Below are 18978 nucleotides of genomic sequence, written 5' to 3'. Positions count from 1 at the left end.
GTTTGAAACCTCACAATCTCTCCTAATCCCTATGAAAACAGCATACAGTATTTAGGCCTGCAATGTAATTCCAGTATATTTTCTACCACAAGGCAATACAAATAAAAAAAGAGGCATTTTCATTTACATTTTATTTATTTTGATAAGTTTTTTTAATTTGAAATTTGCAATATTAGGTTATTATTATCAATATTATTACATTATTAATAACATTATAATTATAAGCTTTGCTTGTTCCATATTTGGGTTGAGGCTAAACTTATTTGGGTCCATATAACAAGGTTCACGGTCATATACGAGAAGGAATTTTTTTTTAACTATCAATGTTGGTCCGCAACTTTGTCTGCAACTTATTATGGCCCACTGTGTATTTGAGTTTGACAGCCCTGGTTTACAGCCTCCTGCAAAACGTCTTACTGACGCCTACTGTCCAACCTGGTAGAGGCCACAAACGAGGAACACTGAATGTCTGGGAGACACAAGGCGTTTCTCCGGTTTGATACCCTTAGAACTATATTGAGAGAAAATGTGATAAGTTCAATACTAATTTATTATCATTTAAAGTTTTCCATTGTGGATTTTATTCTTTATCTACAATGAATTGCAATACAAAATAGAGTCCACAGAGCCTGCTCCCCAACTCCCTGGTAGAAAAGTCAGGATTCAGGATTTCACTTTCAACAATCATTTTATTAGCAGTCCCAAGAGGCAATGAAAGTAACAAATGAGAGGGGGAAAAAAGAGGAAGAGAAATCAAAGATTACAGTAGAGATGAAGTGCTCAAAGTCCAAGTCAGTGAACATAAAGACGGAACAGAGGGAGTCACACCGTTAAAAAGGGAACAGAGAGGCAGAAATGAAGAACCAACTGAATCTCAAGGACTGAAGGAGAGCGTGTGAGTGAGTGAGAGTGTGTGTGTGTGTGTGTTGGCTGATCCCTCTGTTCCATAGAGAAATTCACCAGGACCGACCCCACATTCTCTCTCTGTCTCTCACACACACACACACACACACACACACACACACACACACACACACACACACACACACACACACACACACACACACACACACACACACACACACACACACACACACACACACACACGTCCTCCTGACACAGACACCAACCACCACAAGCCACCGCTGCTCTTTAAAAATGCTCATTCTTCTTCTGTACACATTATTATTATTATATATTTTATTTACACACCGAAGGTGGTTCAGGTGAGACGAGTCCCCCCTCCCTTCTGCCCACCCCCACCCCTGACTCCAACCTCTTCTTCATACAAACTGATTCTTGTTTTATTTTGATTCTGGACATCAGAACTTTCCCACCAATACACAGTCTGCAGCACAGAGCGCCACCTTCAGGCACACAAACAGTTTCCATCACTGTTTCTTTTCTTTCTACCCATCTACTTTAATTAGAAACCAAGCGTTTTTATTTCATTCGATGGAAAAATCTCCTCTTAAAAGAATCTGGTTCAGATTCTGAAGACTATAAAAACAAGCTGTGTATCTGCATCAGTGATATATATCTATTTAAAAAAAAAAAAAAGATCTATAGCTGAAAAAAAACCGAGGCATGTCAGTTATAAGGTTTGCCTGATGTGGACACTTTAAAGAGATAGTTTACTCATAACTCAAGTTTCACATGTTCATTCCTCACCGCCGAGTGGACGGAGGCTCTGAAGACACACTGTGAGACGGACAGAGGTGAGGACCTTATCCCTACACCAAGGGCTTCGGGGTGAAAAAACACAACAGGCTGCGGCGGTGTCCGAAAAGCTCTGCGGTGCGAGTGGTCTCAGTAGGAGCGGGAGAAAAAAAGACGCTTGAAGCCTGAATCATTCAGAAGATTGACACAATCTTCCGGACGCTTTGCAAGAAGCACACCAGCAGTTTGGAGACGTGTTCTGCGTTCCGTTCCACAGGATGCAATTCTTCCCTCCATTGGGGAAAAAAAAAAAAGTCCCAGAGCCTCCATCCTCCAGTGGGTTGAACCTCAATTTTGGGTGAACTATCCCTTTAATCCAGAGTTCATATGTCATGATCGGTGCTTCGACGACGTTTAAATGTGGCTTCAAACTCAGAGACATGCCAGGAAAGGAAAATCTGAGGACACACACACACACTCACAGGGGTACTAAGGCCATGATTAAAGGAGCAGTGACACAAAGAACAGCCTCGCTGTGCAGAACAGCCCTTCACTCTTGTCGGGATGCAGTCAGATATATTTATAAAAAAAGAAAAAGAAAAGGTGTTTGCTCTCCTGGAGGGGAGAAGGGAGGGGAGGGGGAGTCACTTCCTGGCCTCGGCGCTCGTAACGCAGACAGTGAACCGACTACAGTCACATGACCACTCGCTCGCTCGCTCACTCACTCAGTCTGTTGCATACGTCATGGTTTCACTTGTGCAGGTACACGACTCTCCCGCAGTGTGCCGGAGCTCCGTTAGAGGCAGAGACGAGGTCACTGAGCGACATACACACACACACCCGCGCACACACACACACACCCGCGCACACACACACACACACACACACACTTGCACAACAAGATCTGCCAGCTGGTGACAGACAGCGAGGAGAGCTTTTATTAGGTTTAAAAAAAAAAAGAAGAAAAAAAAAAGTGGATAAAGCGCTTCCGTTTATAAGGTGGGGGAGGGGTAAACAACGGGAGGAGCCCTGGGGGGAGGAGTCATACAGGTTTGGGGGGGAAGGGGGCGATGGGTAGGGGACCTTCGGCGCCTAGCTGAGGAGCTGGCGGATCTCCTTGTGCATGTGACACAGGAAGTCCACGTACGACGCTCCGCCGCCGGCGCTCTTGTCCTCCATCAGGAAGTGGCGGAAGATCAGCTCGTTCCGGTCCTCCTGCTTCACCACCATCAGCTGCGGGGGGGCGAGAGAGAGAGAGAGAGAGGGGGGGAGGGGCGGAGTCAGAGGGAGAAACTCTTCCTGTCGAGAAAGGGGCGGATAAAGTCCGGTAATGACGGGGTTGCTGCAAAAAGGAAGGAAGTTTCCAGATCACCATCATGTATCGCGACCGCTGAGCTCTGAACGAGTCGACCATCTCACGCAGCCTCTGAGAAAACGGGTTGTCCAGCACCGGCAGGGTCGTCTGGAACACAAGGACACGGAATTAATGAAAAGACAGAAAAATAAATCCAAGAAATAAAATTAATTTAATAAAAATGAACAATAATAATATTTTGGTCAAAACTGAAAGCAGAAATAGGAAGAAAATTATAAACATTGCACAAAGTTATTAAATATTCAATTCGGCAACACAATTTCTGATCAATCACATCAACTGATTAAAGCCAGGAGTGAAACTAATGCTGAGCGATTAGTTTCACTCGGGGTGATTTTCGATTTCCATTTTTCTGGTAACACTACAAAGAGTAGTGCACCCGGCCGGTGCATCGGAGGGTGACAATAAAGTCTGAACTGAAACGTTGCAGTAAAAAGTTTGCAAGTTGGCCACGTGTGCGGGATTTCTTGTTTGTCTGGTAAAACTACAGAAGACAACAAGTGTCGGAAGCCAGACTTTTATACAGTACATGTTGGTCTTTTGCTATGTGAAATGCCACCGCGCCCGTAATCCTTTTCCACTTCACGTAACATTGTCTTGACTAAACGGGGGAGGGGAGATCCTGATGGGACGACTGGCCAGTCAAACACTCGCCTCCTTCTCTCACCCCCCCCCCCCGGCCCCAACCCCTCTCGCTCAACTCACCATGCTGCCGTCAATCTGGCTGAAGCTGGGCGTGCCGAAGATGTTGAGCAGCAGCTCCTGCTGGACGCTGGCCCCCACCCACAGGAAGAGCTGCAGCCCCGTCTCCAGCAGGTAGACTCCGCCCTTGGACAGCCTCTCTTCAGAGTCCCTCACCGCCAACGGCAACGAGCCGCTCTCCAGCTTCATCTGGAGGCGAGTGTTGGCGTACATGAGTTACAGTGTCATCTGCTGGCAGCACGGGGCATTACATTCACCCAGGGAACCTTTAGTATTGCATCTTCTAGGCCAGGCATGGGCAAACTACAGCCCGGGGGCCATATGCAGCCCGTTAGGCTTTTTAATCCGGCCCACCGAACTTTAAGAAATGATATTAATAGTAAGTAAGCATCTTTTTTTCAGCATTTTAAGAGTAATTTCTAACATGTTCAGCTGATTGAGTCGAAGAACTCACTTGGGTGTGCAGCAAAAATAAATAAAAGAAAAAAATTCAGTGTTATAAATGATTTGATGTGATAAAAATGAACCCCAGGTTCCTCTACTTTCACTCCAGATGGGAGAAGAAGTTGCAGAACAGTGTGTAATCATAATGTGCCAGATTTGCCACTCAGCGGTCATGTGCTGCTGGCTGCACCTTCGAAAACGGACTCGTAAAACGTGTTGTACAAATCTGGGTGTGGGGAAGACGGTTGTTCAGTGGCCGTGGAGACAAAAAATCTCCTGTGGAGGTGATTTCCTGCTCTGTTTCTGTCACGCAATGTTCTTACTTGTACAAAGCAAGCAAACACTAAAAAGAGTCTTGAGCTTTAAACGACGCCTCGAGGCAGATGAAATTCCTTGATTACTTCTTTGTCATCGAGTTACTCAAATTACTTGAGAATTGTTGCAGCCTTATTTAGGTGTTTCTAATACCAGTTTTGTATTGTGATATTTATGTCTTGCGCAATTGTAAAGGTAATGGAAACGCAGCTTCTGTTGTCTAAGAGAAGACAGTCACAGATTTGTTCTGGCCTGCAGTAAGAGAAGAGAAGGACACTTGACACAGTGTGTGTGCGTGTGTGTGTGTGTGTGTGCGAGCACTGACCAGCGGCAGCAGGCGGGGGTAGAAGAAGACGTGCGTTTCTGCCACATCCATGCAGCTGATGAGCTGCCTCAGGTAGGCCCGGTCGTCCAGCGAGACGTCGGCTCCCGGCAGCAGCACGTCGCTCTTCAGCACGCAGTTCAGGTAGACGGGCAGCAGCTTCATGCACTCTGGCAGGATCAGCTGGGAGACACACACACACACACACACAGGTCAGAGGTCAGAGGTCAGAGGTGGCCACTCAGCAGCCAGGGCGCTGGGGTTTCTCCGTACCTGTCCAGCGGAGGAGGGACTGGCGCAGTTCTTCCTGTAGCAGGCCAGGATCTGAGCGCACTGGTTGACCATCGTCTCTCTCACCGCCTTGGTCGGGTTGTTGAGGAGGCCACGGAACGCTGCAACACACACGTGAAAAAAGAGGAACCTATTTACTCACGGCGATGTGCAGAGAAGTATCTGCTTCACCGTGCAACATTTCTCCCGCCTTTCAATCGGATTCCAGCAGGCGTCCAGTGTGCAGTCAACCTGCACGCTTGGCCTGAGAAGCTGACAAAAAGAACATCGGCCGACACACAAAGACCATTCAGATTCTGCTCGGCTCTGTATTTCTGGGTTTAGCAGCCAGTCTTTTTTTTCCTTTCAGTCTTCATTTAACTGGAGGTTGGTCCTGCACATTAGTGCCTCCCCACTGGCTGCTCTGTTCTGGACGTAGGGTTGTGAAATCTTTTGAGTCTCATGATATGATTCCGATTTTTGAGGCCATGATTCAGTCATGATTTCTCTGCATAGTGTGCAAATAATTAGGCAATTTCTGGCATCAAGACAGAACACGGCTTGTATAACGTGATTTTTAAATTTGAACGTCATATCAACTGAAGTTTATTAATCAATACAGAGTCGTAAAGGATAAGAATCCAATTCCTACATGATTTGAGTCTTTCCGCCCACCCATAGTGGGATGCACGGTCATGTGTCTCACAATGTTTTTAAAACCGGAAGCCCACAAACCTTTTTAAACATACATACATACATAATGTACATAAAAGGCCTCTGGTTTTTGAAATCGCACCCATTTGAACCTTCAGATCCAGTGATGTCACTCTTGGAGGTTTGAAGCTACATGATCAGACAGCATGTGTCTTAGTAGAGCCATGGAAACCTGCAGTTTACCAATGGATCCTACTGTACAGGCAGCTGGTGATCTAGTGACGGCCCTGGGCGGGATGACAGAGACACACCCACCGTATTTGGAGAAGAAGTTGATGATGGTGTCGGTCTCACAGTTGCGGTAAAGGTCGGCCAGCTGGGAGCAGCAGTTGACCGACATGTTGTGCACGCGGAGCCGCCTCTGGCCGCTGCAGCTGGTGTAGAGGACGGCGCACTGCAGGGGATGGGGGGGAGGGGCGACACCGTCAAGAGTCTTGTAGCTCACGGCGGGTGGATTTATCGGTGGAGTTCACCTGCCCACCTGCATGAGAGCCCCCGTCTCCTCGCTGAGCTTGTCGTCGTGCTTGAACTCCACCGTGACGGCTTTGTCGCAGTCCAGACCCGCCAGCTCCACGTCCGTCGTGTTGCTCATGAAGAAGGAGCCGTAGAAGTCTGTCGCTCGGATGCCTGGAGGGGAGGGGTAGAGGGAGGAGGTCACTGACGGGCTGTCTCACCTGGGCCGACCCCCCCGCCGCTGCAAAGTCTCACCTGTGCTAGTCCGAACCCTCATGACGGCATCGAAGCCGACCAGTTTCTGAACATCTCGTCGCAGGTCATTCAAGAAGCGCTCCTTGTCCAGCTGAGCCTGGGACAGCCAATTACCAAAGAAAATATGGAAAAAGAAGAGTGGCACATGAAACATTGCTACTACGGAAGATGTTCAGTGTGAATCTGTATGTGCGGGTGGTGGTCTTCTCCTCACCTGGAAGTAGGTGTATTTGTAGATGGACCCTCCGGTGGAGACGGGAACCACGCCTAGTGTGGCGAGGTCCACATACTGGTTGGGGAAGAGGAAGAGGTCGACGCAGCAGCCCTGGGCCACGCAGTCCTTGGCCAGGCTGTTGTAGAAACTCACTTGAGGCTGAAACAGAGTCTAACGGAGGAAGATGAGGACAATGTTATTAAAAACAAAAACAAATTTCAACTGAGGGGTAAATCGATGGTGTTTACCTTTTCTTTGTCCGTCCCAATCAGCTTCTTGTCCTCTCTGTTCTTCAGCTTCCCAGGAGCCTCAGCGATGGGCAGCGAAGTGTGGAACACAAACAACTTGCCTGCGCAGTCTGCAGCCTGCAGGGGGAGACACTGGGTCAGACACCGACTGTCCACCGGGTGTGAAGCCAGTCAAGTCCACGCAGGAGCTTTTACACGCGCAACTATAAACGCAAACAAACAAACAAGTGGCGGTTCCTGCTCCAGGCGTTTTTACCTTCAGAGCCTCCAAACCCGCCTGGATGACGGGAGCGAAAACTGTCTCCGTCTCCCTGGTGTCAGCAAACATCTCCGGTATCTGGTCCAGTAAACTGGAGGAACACACACACAGGCGTTGGAAACTCTAATCCAGGGATGTCAAACATACGGCCCGCGGGCCGGATCAGGCCCGTAAACTGTTTTTTTCCCGGCCCGCGAGATGATTTTGCTAAATATAAAATCTGCAATTTATCAATGAAAGAAAGTGCTGTTCTAAATGTGTCCACTTGGTGTCGCAATATAGTTTCTGCTTCGCAAACAAACTCAATACTGGGGCTGAGCAAATCGGCACAAGTACAGCCACTCAGGTCTCCTATTGGCTACCCACATTGCCCCAAAATGTCTGTCGAAACAGACAAAGCTGATGCAGAGCAGTGTTGCCAACTTGGCGACTTTCTCCCCCCAAAAAGTTGCTATTCTCCCAATAACGACTTTTTTTTTGTCAAAAGCGACGAGCGACAAGTCTAGCATTTCCTGGTGTTATTACGTTGTGATTAAGTGCAAATGGTCAATTATGCAAAATAGACGATGATGTCATTTGGCGACTTCTAGCGACTTTTAGGACAGCCAATAGCAACTTTCCTTACTGAGGAGTTGGCAACACTGATGCAGAGTGCAGAGTGCTCAAAGAACACAAACGAAGTAAGACAAAGAAAACCATTCGAAGTTGTTGTTATTTTTACGCTATTATTACCATACCATGATTTTACCGGTCCGGCCCACTTGGGAATAGATTTTCCTCGATGTGGCCCGTGAACCAAAATGAGTTTGACACCCCTGCTCTAATCGGCCTTCTTGTTAGTCAAACCCCGTCACGTGTGTGCGTGTGTGTGTTTCTGTGAGTGCCCACCTCTCGATGACCTGCCGGCTCTCGTTGACGTTGACCAGGAAGCCGTCCAGCAGGGGCACGAACATGTCCGACACGTCCGACACCACCAGCATCTGTGGCTGCGCCAGGCTGGACTTGACGTTGTAGAAGTGCAACACTTTGTTGTAGGTGACGAAGCCAACCCGCACCAGTGAGTCCGACTCTGGGTTCTCCCTGGGGGAGAGCGGAGAGAGGGAAGGGGGGAGGGAAGAAGAGGGAACGGTCACACAGGAAGTCACACATCACCACTCCTCCATTTATATTCTCTTCATTTTTCCCTACCAGCTGCATGCTACGTGCTGAAGGTCCAATATTCAGCAAAAATGACTTCCTCAGTGTTTCCCTTTCCAAGATCTAAACGCGCCACCTCCCTGGTCTCTCTTCCAGTTTAGTGACCACACCCACAGTCAGGTGTTGGTGCCGCCTTCTGAGGCCACCTCGTTTTGGGGCCCTTCCAAACATGCGGAAGTTTCACCCTTAGAAGGAGGCTGTCCTCCTTCTAAGAAAAAAAATATGCAGTTTTTTTTTTTGGAGTGTCTACTTTTAATTCGATGGCTCATTGGAATACAGGATAATAAAGACAAAATAAGTAGAATAAGGGACTTTTAAAACCCCATCTGTCCTGCTTCAGCCTGGTCTTCTCCACCTTCAAGCCTTTCATCCTCGTTTTTAATTTCACTTTCCCTCCTGGACTCTCAGTACCTGGGCAGACAGTCGAGGAGGGTCTTGAGTTCCTGGCACACGATGCTGACCATCCCGCTCTTGACGGCGTTGTATGACACGTCGATGAGAAAGATGAAGGCAGGAGGCTGAGGAAGCTTGTTGTTCTGTTTGGGGGGGAAGATAGAAACATGTTTCAGACGCATCGCCAGGCTGAGAGAAGATGTGCTTTAACTGAATTCATTTCCATACAGTAACACGGGCAATAAATGCCACACAAGGCAACGTGTTTTGGAGAATTTGATTGGCAAGTTGGTCATTAACACTATAGAGCAATAAAAAACATATTAGCACAACGTTTTGGTTCCTGCAGGAGGGAACATGCTGGATGGCTCTTGCCTTGCAGTAGTCCTTGGTGGCCAGGAATTCGTAGCTGCCCAGTGACAGCTCCGGCCTGTCGTAGCAGTCCACCCTCTTGCCAGTGTGGTCCAGATGCTGGAAGTAATGTGGAGGCACTGTGGGAGAGGAGGGAGGAGGTGGTTGTGAGGGGGTGGGGTCAGCAGCTGTGCGGTGAGCCCAGTTCCAGAGGAAACGACTCCTGCACAGACGGGGCCAGAAACAGAACTCACCCTCTGTGACGCAGTTGCAGAAGCTGCACTGGAAGCGGCGCCCCCCCTCGATGAACTGCATGTAGGGACACATGTAGGCCTTGCAGCGGTTGCAGCGGATGGGACCCTCCTCGCCGTGGTCCACCAGGTACGGAGGGCTCTGCGAAGGTTCCAGTCACAGTCGGCGTCATCACACCCAGTGTGGATTTAATGAGTCAAGCAGGACCTGACGTGTCGCCACTCCCACACTGACAAACAGCAACTACACCCTGTCCACCAGGCGCGCCAGGGAGGATTTCCAGCCAACGTGAAGCCATTTAAAAGCGGCCTGAGTGGACATTGGCTGCAACATGTGGCGAGCGCATGAAACCAGGTCACACAGCTGCCACTGGCCCCTCCCCTCCCTCCCTGGGTTAGAGAGAGATTATCCTGCTGACACGTCAGGTACCCGGCAATAAAACAGAAATCACTCAGGCAACCTTCAAAAAGAAGCTTTTTAGCTTCTTACAAGGTTCCAAACCATTTCTACTGTTTTATTCAATGGAAAGGTCCCACAAGATCAGTTGCTGTTAGACTACACTGCCAAATATGACCTGTTATGAACCTGTGTGTGTGTGTGTGTGTGTGTGTGTGTGTGTGTATTTTACTTGTGTCGCACTGTTGTACTTTTTGCACTATGCTTCTTTTATCTTTTCTTTTGACTTATATTTTTTGACTTTTGCACTACATACTGTGCTACATACTTTACTGTAGCACCATGGGCCGGTAAGAAACACAAGTTCAATCCTCTGACCTTTAACCTTGAACCAAATTCTGTAAAATTTACTGAACTTGGAGCGACCGTGGCCCAGGAGGAAGAGCAGGTTGTCCAATAACTCAAAAGTTGTTGGTTCAAATCCCGCTCCATCCCAGTCTGTCATTGTGTCCTTGGGCAAGACACTTCACCCACACTGCCTCGTATGAACGTGAGTGGATGTTGGGTGGTGGTTTGGTGCAGATTGGCTGCCAGGCTTACGTCAGTTTGCCCCAGGGCGGCTGTGGCTACATGTAGCTCACCTCCACCAGTGTGAATGTGGAGTGAATGAATAATAGTTTCAATGTAAAGCGCTTTGGGTGCCTTGAAAAGTGCTGTATAAAACCAGTCCATTATTATTATATTATAAAACGTGTTTTTGACACTATTCAGACACACAAGCACAAACGGATTGTGAAATCAGCCCTCCCGATGATGTCACAAAGGGCAACAATGCCTCAGCCAGGTCAGTCACCACACCAACAGCCAGGTGTTGGCTCCTCCCTCTGACCTTGTTTTAGCCCAGGACAACGAATCAGTCACTCACCTCGTCAGGTGGCAGCGTGGCGAGGGGCTTGATGACGGCGGCCAGGGGCACCTGAGACTGCTTGGCCATGTCGGCGGTGCACGGCATGTTGTAGGCGGTGCAGCGGACAAACCTCGGACTGGCATTTCCTGAAAAAAACACACGCAAACATCAGCACTGACCGAGGAGAACCATCGTTCTCAGACAGCCAGCCGGAATATGGAACATTTCCCACCTTGGTCCTTGGCCTGGAAGTCGGTGGTGACCAGCGGTGGGACCTGACCTCTGACCCCTGTGCTGAACGGCTCGGTGGTTTTAGCTTTATCGTCCTCGATCACCTGGATCTGAGAGGGAGGGGCGGCAGGAAATATCAAACAGAGGCCCCAAAGCCTCCCAGAAGAACATCAGAGACCGAGGCACACACAACAACTGTAGAAGCAAGCAAGGGGGGACGTGTACGAACTCATGCTGACACTGATCATCAATATGGTAAACTGATATACGATCAAAATGAGACGATGCCACCCTGGACAAAATGGAAAAAACGCAGCTGTAGAAACGCATGCCACTTGAAAAACAAAACAAAAAGAAGGGGTGAGTCAAACACTGGGGTCAAGCATGCAGGTCACAGAGAGGAGAGCACCAGGTGGCCGACTGGCGTCTAAACCCCCTAAAATCATCATCACTTCAGATCCTAATTATCGATATGAAATCGTCACTCAAACACACACACAGTGAAGAGGAACAGAATCAGAAAGGCAGGCGACACAAACACTCCCGTTAAATCAAAATAAATATCCAAGGGAAAGAAAAACAGTTTCCATAATGTGGGTCTTGACAAAAGATGGTGACAAACATTAGAAAGAATCAGGCCTGATTTTAAGGGATTAGGAGAAATAAAGGAAAAGAGGAAGCGGTGAGGTGGTGCAGTGTGCCGACAGGACAGGAAGCAGCAGAGGACGGAGCAGGCACACAGGAGACTTACTGGGCTGGGGATAGCGTCTGGGTCTATTCTATGTCTTGATTTCTGCACAGCCGGCATGTCAGACGCTTGCTTTACATTCAAAAGTTTGTCCAGCATATTTGTGCAAAAACAGGACAACATGAATAAAATAAAGGGTAAAAAAAAAAGAAAAAGAAAAAAAAAGAATAGAGGAGTGAGAAACTTCAGCCTTCAGAGTGCCGAGATTGTGCCGGCATTGCAATTAATATTCAGACAGAAAGTGATACTTGTGCATTGATTACAGATCAGCAGGTTTGTGAGTCACGAGAGTCGAGAGCAAGCAGACGTAGACGAGCGTGTCAGCGGTGCGACACACACGCTGAGCAGTTTCAGAGGATCAAAGCAAAGTGAGGGTTTCACGTCAGACTAGTAGGCAGAAAAGCAGCAGATCCAGCTGTGCAAATTCTGTCAACTCAACGCTGGCCGGAAGTGTGTGAATACATGCAGAGGCAGTTGCGTTCTGAGTCTCTTAAAATACTACCTATTAAAATGTGCAGATGTGCAGAGGATATCCACTTTCTTCTAAATATAGTTGTGATGCAAACCAATTTTTTTGTTATTGGGTTACTGCAGAGTGGTTTTAATTACCGGGCTTGGAATAGCGTCTGGGTCGAGTCTTTTCTGCGGGTGGGGAGCCGGTGCCGGTGCCGGGGCAGGGGCTCCATAATTTGGTTGGCCGGGATAAGGGCCTGCATATCCAGGTTGAGGGCCTCTCACCTGCCCAAAAGCACCTGGAGGAAGAATCAGCAGAAGAAGAAGAAGAATCAGAAATCCGGCCAGTAATAGAAAGTGAAGCCAGCGTCGGCCAAAGTGACTCCGCTACATCTCTAATATCTCCTCACCGTTCTGCTGAGGAGGGAATCCTCCCGGCATGCCCGGATGAGGCTGCGGATGGTGCAGGCCTCCAGGGGGCCCCGGTGGTCCTGGAGGCAGATGGTTGCTCTGGGCCATGGACGTGGGGGGCACCTGAGAAGTGGGAGGAGGGGGACCTGAGTGGTAGGGAGAGGGCTGGGGCGGCGGTGGCTGCTGCTGCTGCTGGGGTGGCGGCATGGAGGTGGGGTACTGGCCAGAGGGCAGCGAGGTGGGAGGAGCAGAAGGCGGAGGAAAAGACCCCGGCTGAGAGGAGGGTGGAGGCCCGCGGGGGGAGAAGGAGCCCTGGGAGGAGGGAAGAGGGGGGCCGGGCATGAAGGCAGGCTGGCTGACGGGTGGAGGTGCCGAGGTGTAGGGGGGCTGCGGCTGGCTGGCGGGAGGAGCCTGGCTGGGTGGAAGCATGGGTCCTGAGTAAGAGGAGGGGGGGAAGCTGTGCTGGGAGGTGGGAGGCGGTGGGGCGGGGGAAGAGGGGAACGGCTGCTGGCCGGCAGGAGGCGGGCCACCGTAGTATTGCTGAGAGGCCGCCGGGCCGCAGGGAGGAGGTGACTGAACGGGGGTGGAGGAGGACACGTGGGGCGGGGCGTGGCTGTAGGAAGCCGGCGGCGCGGCTGAGAAGGCGGTGCTGGTCGGCGGCTGGGAGCTGTGGGGCGGAGCTGCAGACAAAAGACAGATCCGAGTTGAGTAAACACGAACGTCGTCCAACTCACATTTACATGCATTCTGATCAGGAATGCAAATTATGGATTAATTCATTAACCGTTGATCGACCTTATTGATCCATTAACGATTAATTGATAAGCGGCAATTTTTCTCGAGAACCTAAATTTCACAATGAAAAATGTGTAAGGAAGACATCATCTAACTCTTCAATAATGTTGAGGGTCCGATGTGACCCAGTTTTACATTAGAGAACAGCAAAACCACCCTGAACATTGATCCTCTGACTTTAAGTTGACTTCTAATGGGTCACATTTCAACTTAAAAAAAAAAAAAAGTTATTTAAAAGTAACTTGTTCAAGGTGTAATATGACCATCACAGTATCTAAAGGTGACTTGCCCTTTCCTGCCACTACACTGTTATAATAAACTACCTGTGTAAATGTTCAATTAATTGCGAATAATTTAATTTAATCGATTAAATTCTTAATTGACAATTGATCAATAATGGCTTGTTAACATCCCTAATTCTGATGTTCTACGGTTGTTCCAAACACAGTGGTTAAAAAAAAAAAAAAAAAAAGAGGTTTTGGACACCTCATGCATTTGTGATGGCCTGTGACACCAATATTTAGTCTGAAGTCTCCAAGGGCAGTTTGTTTCAGTGCAGACGCTGACATTGACCCATAGGCCGCACTGCTCTGTCCAGCTCACAACTGAATGTTTCAGCAGTGCAAGAACTACAGGAAGTTTAGTTCAGGGAGTTTTCTTATTTTGTCTTAATGAACAACAAAATTATTTCCATTTGTTTGTGTGCCTCTGACGCAGCTGAATCTTTTGAAACACACACACACAAAATCCTATGGCAAATATTAAATGAGAGTAATTGGGATTGAGTAAAATCCAGAATTTGCTTTTCCACTACTGTACGGCAGTGTCACAAGTTCGACAGGGGTCGAGGGGACAGCATCTTCTGCTTTGCGTTCTTTGAAGAAGGCCTTGAGGATTTCAAATTTGGGTCCGATTCCAAGACCATTCGCTGCTCTGCACCTGCCTCTGCAAACCACCACGTGGTCTGCTGCCAATCAACAGTGCTTTCACTTCTCAAGCAAGGGTGCAGAACAAACAGCTCTGCAGCTTCGCAGAGGAGCAAGAAAAAGGTTGAGGGGAAAATCCTCTGTGCTTCACGTTGCTGCCAGTGAACAGGAACAGTTGCAGAATATTAATTTTCCAGTCGCCATGGAAAGGCTTGATTGCAACGCTTTCTTTTCTAAATTAAGGTCAAAGGGCAGAAGCCTTTTGTGCAGATAATAACAGTGAGTCTGTCCACTCTTACCGTATCCTGGCCCGGCAGGGGTCGGCGGCCCGGAGTTCATCTGCATCCCTGACATCTGGTTTGTCACCTGTTGCATGGCAGCAGGCGGGCCATAGTGTTGGGGGTAGGAGGGGTGCGGTCCCGACACGTTCCCAGCTCCGGGGGCGTACTGCTGAGAAACAGCAGGCCTGAAAACACAAACAGGTCCTCAGTAACACAAGGAGCAAGCAGCCCCGGGAGGAAGGCGCTCCACCACTAGGGGGCAAACTCATGCGAAGTCTTGAAAAGAAAAAAAACGAATTGCTGTGGTTGCAGTAAACTTTGACTCGATTTTCTCTTGTCCAGCAGAATGCAGATGTTCCAGTCATGTGTTCAAGATATGAGGAATTACTGAATTACTGTCTTCCCCTCTGAACACACGTGAAGGAAATTAGAACGACTGGCTTCAGAAAGATTCATTTAAGCTCCGTGAGTCCATCCAAAAGTCTGAAAAATTTGTGTTTCACAGCTAAAAATAAGAATTCAGACAGAATCCAGTGGCACCGCCAGCCGTCATATTAGCTGTTTCATTATTAAAAGGTCTGTTTTGGCCGAGGAGACGCTCAGCGCAACCACAGACTGGTGAGAACGTGAGTGCACGACGTCGACGCGCTGCTGTCGGGACTGAATCCCGGTGTCAGTACCTGGGTGGCGCCTGCGTCATGAGCGGCGGTCCATTCTGCACGCCGCCTTGACTGTGGCTGTACTGATTATATGTCTGAGGGCTTGAAACTGGGGGGGCTCCGGAGGTGGGAGGGGCCCTGACCGGACCTGAAAATGTGAGCGGGAAACAGACGATTAGAAATCCAACAGTTTGAATCAGGTTAATATGGATCAAAGGGTGAAAACAGAGTGAAGATTGCAGACATGAGTAGAATCAGGCTGTGGCTGTCGCTATACTGGCGCTACTGTGACCCCGCCCCTGGGAGTGTCTCTGCCTGACATTACATACAGAACAGCCAGGTGAAATAAAGGTGCAGTGACAGGGAGGAGCACAATAACGTCTCAGTCTGTGATGTGTGTGTGTGTGTCCGTTAGATTTAAAACTCAGCTGCACTTTTGGGAACATTATCAGGACCCCGTTCCCTCCACTCTGCTCTGCTCTGCCTTACTGCCGCTGAAGAAGCCTAAATGTTTGCCTGGTAATGTGCTGCACAAATCCAAAATAACGTTACACCCCTAATAAGCATGCACAGGGCTTACACAGAGTCAACATGGCAGGAGAGGCGGAGAAATGCAAGCGGCATTTGCAGCCGCTGGCTTCAACTCGAGCGCATTGTCACTAGGATGATGGCGACCCGACGACAGCGGGCGTGTTGGGTGAGAGATGAGTGAGAAAAGAGGAGGCAGTTACCCAGATCGAGAGGAGAGGAGAGGTCAGAGGCTGGGGGGGCAGCCACAGCCTTAGAGGGAAAGCTGGAGAAAGGAGAGTAACCTGAAAACGAAGAAAAGGGAAAGAAAAAGAGGAAAATGCGGGAAGGTGTGAGGAGGTCAGCGGAGCAACGTGGAGAAAGGCGACGAGATTCAGGTCAGTGTGCTGGAGGAGCAGAGTGGAATGGCAGATACACAAAGAGTGCGAGGCCGGGCAGCAGGTGGAAGACCAGCGGAACCTCCTCGCAGCTCAAACGCACCCCTGGTCGGCTTACCTTGCGGTGGCGCCCCCGGCTGGTAGGCCGAGGCAGGGCCGTTGTAGGGTGCGTAGGGGGCGGGATAGCCCCCGTCCAGGGGGGAGAAGTTGGGCTGGCCATAGCCAGGGTGGGGCTGGCCGTACGGCGCGGCCACTGGAGTGTGCTGGTTTACATTCATCTTCAGTTCATCCCTAAAACTGGACGACACACAAACGCAGGCGGCGTTACAAGACAAGAGACGACGACCACGACGAGGAATTAAACGACGCGGCGACGACGGTCGGCATCCCGAGAAAAGGGACGACCAGATTTCAAAACACACGCTGTCTGATTGCTGCAGCCAGCCGGCCTGGGAGCGCCTGCTGATCTATAGAATCCATAGGATAAGAGGCCTCAACTTGCAGTGCCTCCCTTCCCTCTCTGCCATCTCTTTTCTTTGCGTTTGCTCGATTTCCGCATAACACTGCACCTTATACAGCTTATACATACTAAACTCCACCCACATCTTCTACTAGCCACTGATGATTGTTTTATATAATTTAATTAGTTGTGTTACAATAAATAACTTTGTAAATCTGCAATCCCCCTCTCCTGTCCTTTGTCATGGCCTGTGGCCTGGGTTGTGACACACGAAGCAGGAGAAATGATGAGAATTCCTGTCCTGTCAGTCCATCCTTCACTACTTCCTCTTTTTTGGTCTTTAGAAAGTGTGTGTTAAATCACAGCGTCACCAAAACCATTCCTCTGTCATGTCACAAGGACACTAACACTTGCTCCGGGCTAGTGTGATGGCCAGCCAGGTGCAGGCTTCTGGAACGTCAAACACTGCATCAGTGTAAGCAGGAGGGAAGACCGTAAAGATATCACGATATCTTTGCATCGTGATATCTTTGCGATGTAAAAATATCACAGTCCCCTGATAACAAAGTTTAAGCAAACCGTGCTGCACATCACACCTGGAACTCACAGGCAATAGCTACGCAATAGCTCTCGTAGGAGTCTTCCTGGTTCAGCAACACCGTTTATTAGCCTGTTTATCTTGGCCCCACCCACACAGGTAGATAGTGGACTGACAGACAGACAGACACAGGCACAGGCACGCACACACACACACACACACACACACACACACACACACACACACACACACACACACACACACACACACACACACACACACACCGAGAGGAGAATCAAACGTTCAAGCACAAACAGCTGGTAAATGTAAACAGAACAATAATAGTGAGACTTTGACTTGTTTAAGGGAAACATTGACCCAGAGCTAAAGAGTAACGCATACAGTATATCACAGTCAGACACTGAGGGAATAAAAGGTGTTCGGCAATCAGTTGATGATGAGACAAGTCAACTTTAGCAATCGTGAGATGTCACCTGCCTGTCTGCCAACTTCACTCCTGCTAGCGCAAGTCTACAAACGGCGGTGTTTAGTGGTCTCGGCCTTTGGAAATTGGCCGAACTAATGTGACAGCGGCACCGGTATCATCTAACACAAAAACACGGGCTAAACGAGCGCGGCCTTTGAATAATTCAGCAGAGCAGGTAGCGCACCGAGAAATACAATCGCCGGGAGCAGCGCAGATCTTCGCTGGGTCAGGCCTACCGTGTGACCCACATCTGCTGTCCCGGCTAGGTCGGCACTGGAACTGGGTTAGCAAAGTCGCGCTTAACACTACGAGCAGGGCTCCAAAACACAGTTTTGACGACCTGACGCGGTAAAGGGAGCCTATTTAAGGGGGAACGATTACAGAAAATTGAAAATAGTGGAGCGTAGCAGCGTGCTAACGGCAGCCACCTCCGTGCCGCATACGCTCGCTAGGCAGCAGCTAGCCTGAGTTAGCAACACCAAACATGAACCAAATCTTGACAACACGGAAGCTTGTTGACGCTTAAGTGGCTACATCTACCATAGAGGTAATCGTGCTATGTATGTTTTAAGTAGCAAGGCGTAAATGCGTACCCAACTAGGCAACCACACTTCTCGAAGCCAGGCGACAGCGGTGGAGCGGTTGAATCAGCTGTGACCGAGTCGCAACAAGCGGAGGTAGCAACTGTTAGCCGAGTGACGTTAGCCGAGTTAGCAGCCCGACAGCTAGGTCGCAAACGGCGCTGTTAGCCGCTCCGGCTAGTGAAGTCGCGGGGAGGAAGCCGATCTCCTTCTGACAGACAGGGCTGACTTGTCCCCACAGTGTGGCGGCTTTGAGCCGAAACGTACCTCCGCAGTGTTGTAGGTGATAAGGCTGTCCTCCGATCGGGTCAGACTGTGAAAGCGACGCCGTCCCGGGGTGTTTCTCCACTAATCCCTTCTCAGGATCAGAAGCGGACGTTGAGCGGAACTGCCGCAACGCTGTGCCACGTCCACTTCCGGACAGCGGACAGTCACTTCCTTCAGCCGCCACACTCACCTCTTGCGGTCTACAACCAGGAGGTCAACGCTGGCGCAACTGTAACATTGTTTGTGTGGTGACTTTCGTAAATCGCCACACTATATAAATGAACAAAATATGAATATTATCGAACCTTTTCATTGCGAATGTCTGGTACATGCTAAAAATAATGAACATAAACAGCAGGTTGCATCTCTTACAACTGGTAAAATATCATAAACGTGTTAGAACTCATTACAGCAAAAGTGATTTCAGTTTTTTAATATCGTGGGAACAATTCTCTCTTAACTCGCATCTGTAGTCCTAACAGTAAACTACAGGCTCAGTCATAAGTTCTT

General features: G+C 49.1%; 1 protein-coding gene across 4 annotated transcripts; it reads right to left on the bottom strand.

Annotated features, from left to right (window-relative positions):
* Positions 1-2615: 2615 nt before the first annotated feature.
* Positions 2616-18624, bottom strand: sec24c (SEC24 homolog C, COPII coat complex component). Of its 4 annotated transcripts, XM_076033516.1 has the most exons (25): positions 18469-18624; positions 16254-16432; positions 15962-16042; positions 15252-15378; positions 14590-14756; positions 12569-13249; positions 12315-12457; positions 11709-11777; positions 10959-11067; positions 10745-10872; positions 9426-9564; positions 9196-9311; positions 8839-8963; positions 8119-8310; positions 7228-7321; positions 6972-7088; positions 6724-6894; positions 6510-6606; positions 6283-6428; positions 6057-6195; positions 5091-5209; positions 4821-5000; positions 3740-3925; positions 3032-3121; positions 2616-2892 (listed from the first exon to the last, which is right to left on the bottom strand). In XM_076033516.1, the coding sequence occupies exons 2-25, from the start codon at positions 16411-16413 to the stop codon at positions 2752-2754; spliced, it is 3717 nt and encodes a 1238-aa protein (XP_075889631.1). In that variant the 5' UTR covers positions 16414-16432; positions 18469-18624; the 3' UTR covers positions 2616-2751. The 4 variants fall into 4 exon arrangements, with proteins under 4 accessions (XP_075889631.1, XP_075889632.1, XP_075889633.1 ...); XM_076033517.1 differs by lacking the exon at positions 11709-11777; XM_076033518.1 differs by lacking the exon at positions 15962-16042.
* Positions 18625-18978: the final 354 nt, after the last annotated feature.

This window comes from Nelusetta ayraudi, unplaced genomic scaffold, assembly GCF_046127955.1.
Source record: "Nelusetta ayraudi isolate G7.1 ecotype Tasmania unplaced genomic scaffold, CSIRO-AGI_Nayr_v1 ptg000042l, whole genome shotgun sequence".
Taxonomy (NCBI): domain Eukaryota; kingdom Metazoa; phylum Chordata; class Actinopteri; order Tetraodontiformes; family Monacanthidae; genus Nelusetta; species Nelusetta ayraudi.
The sequence above is the reverse complement of the archived record's forward strand: the minus strand, read 5'-3'. Positions and strand labels throughout refer to the sequence as shown.

What these genes read in the sequence shown, in the direction of transcription:
- sec24c (XM_076033516.1), bottom strand. Translation starts at nt 16,413, where the DNA reads ATGAATGTAAACCAGCACACTCCAGTGGCCGCGCCGTACGGCCAGCCC. An exon ending in ATTCCCTCCTCAGCAGAACG is followed by an intron (nt 12,458 to 12,568) that starts GTGAGGAGATAT and finishes TTCTTCCTCCAG; the next exon opens with GTGCTTTTGGGCAGGTGAGA. An exon ending in ACCCCCGCCTGCTGCCGCTG is followed by an intron (nt 3,926 to 4,820) that starts GTCAGTGCTCGC and finishes ACTCGCCTCCAG; the next exon opens with ATGAAGCTGGAGAGCGGCTC.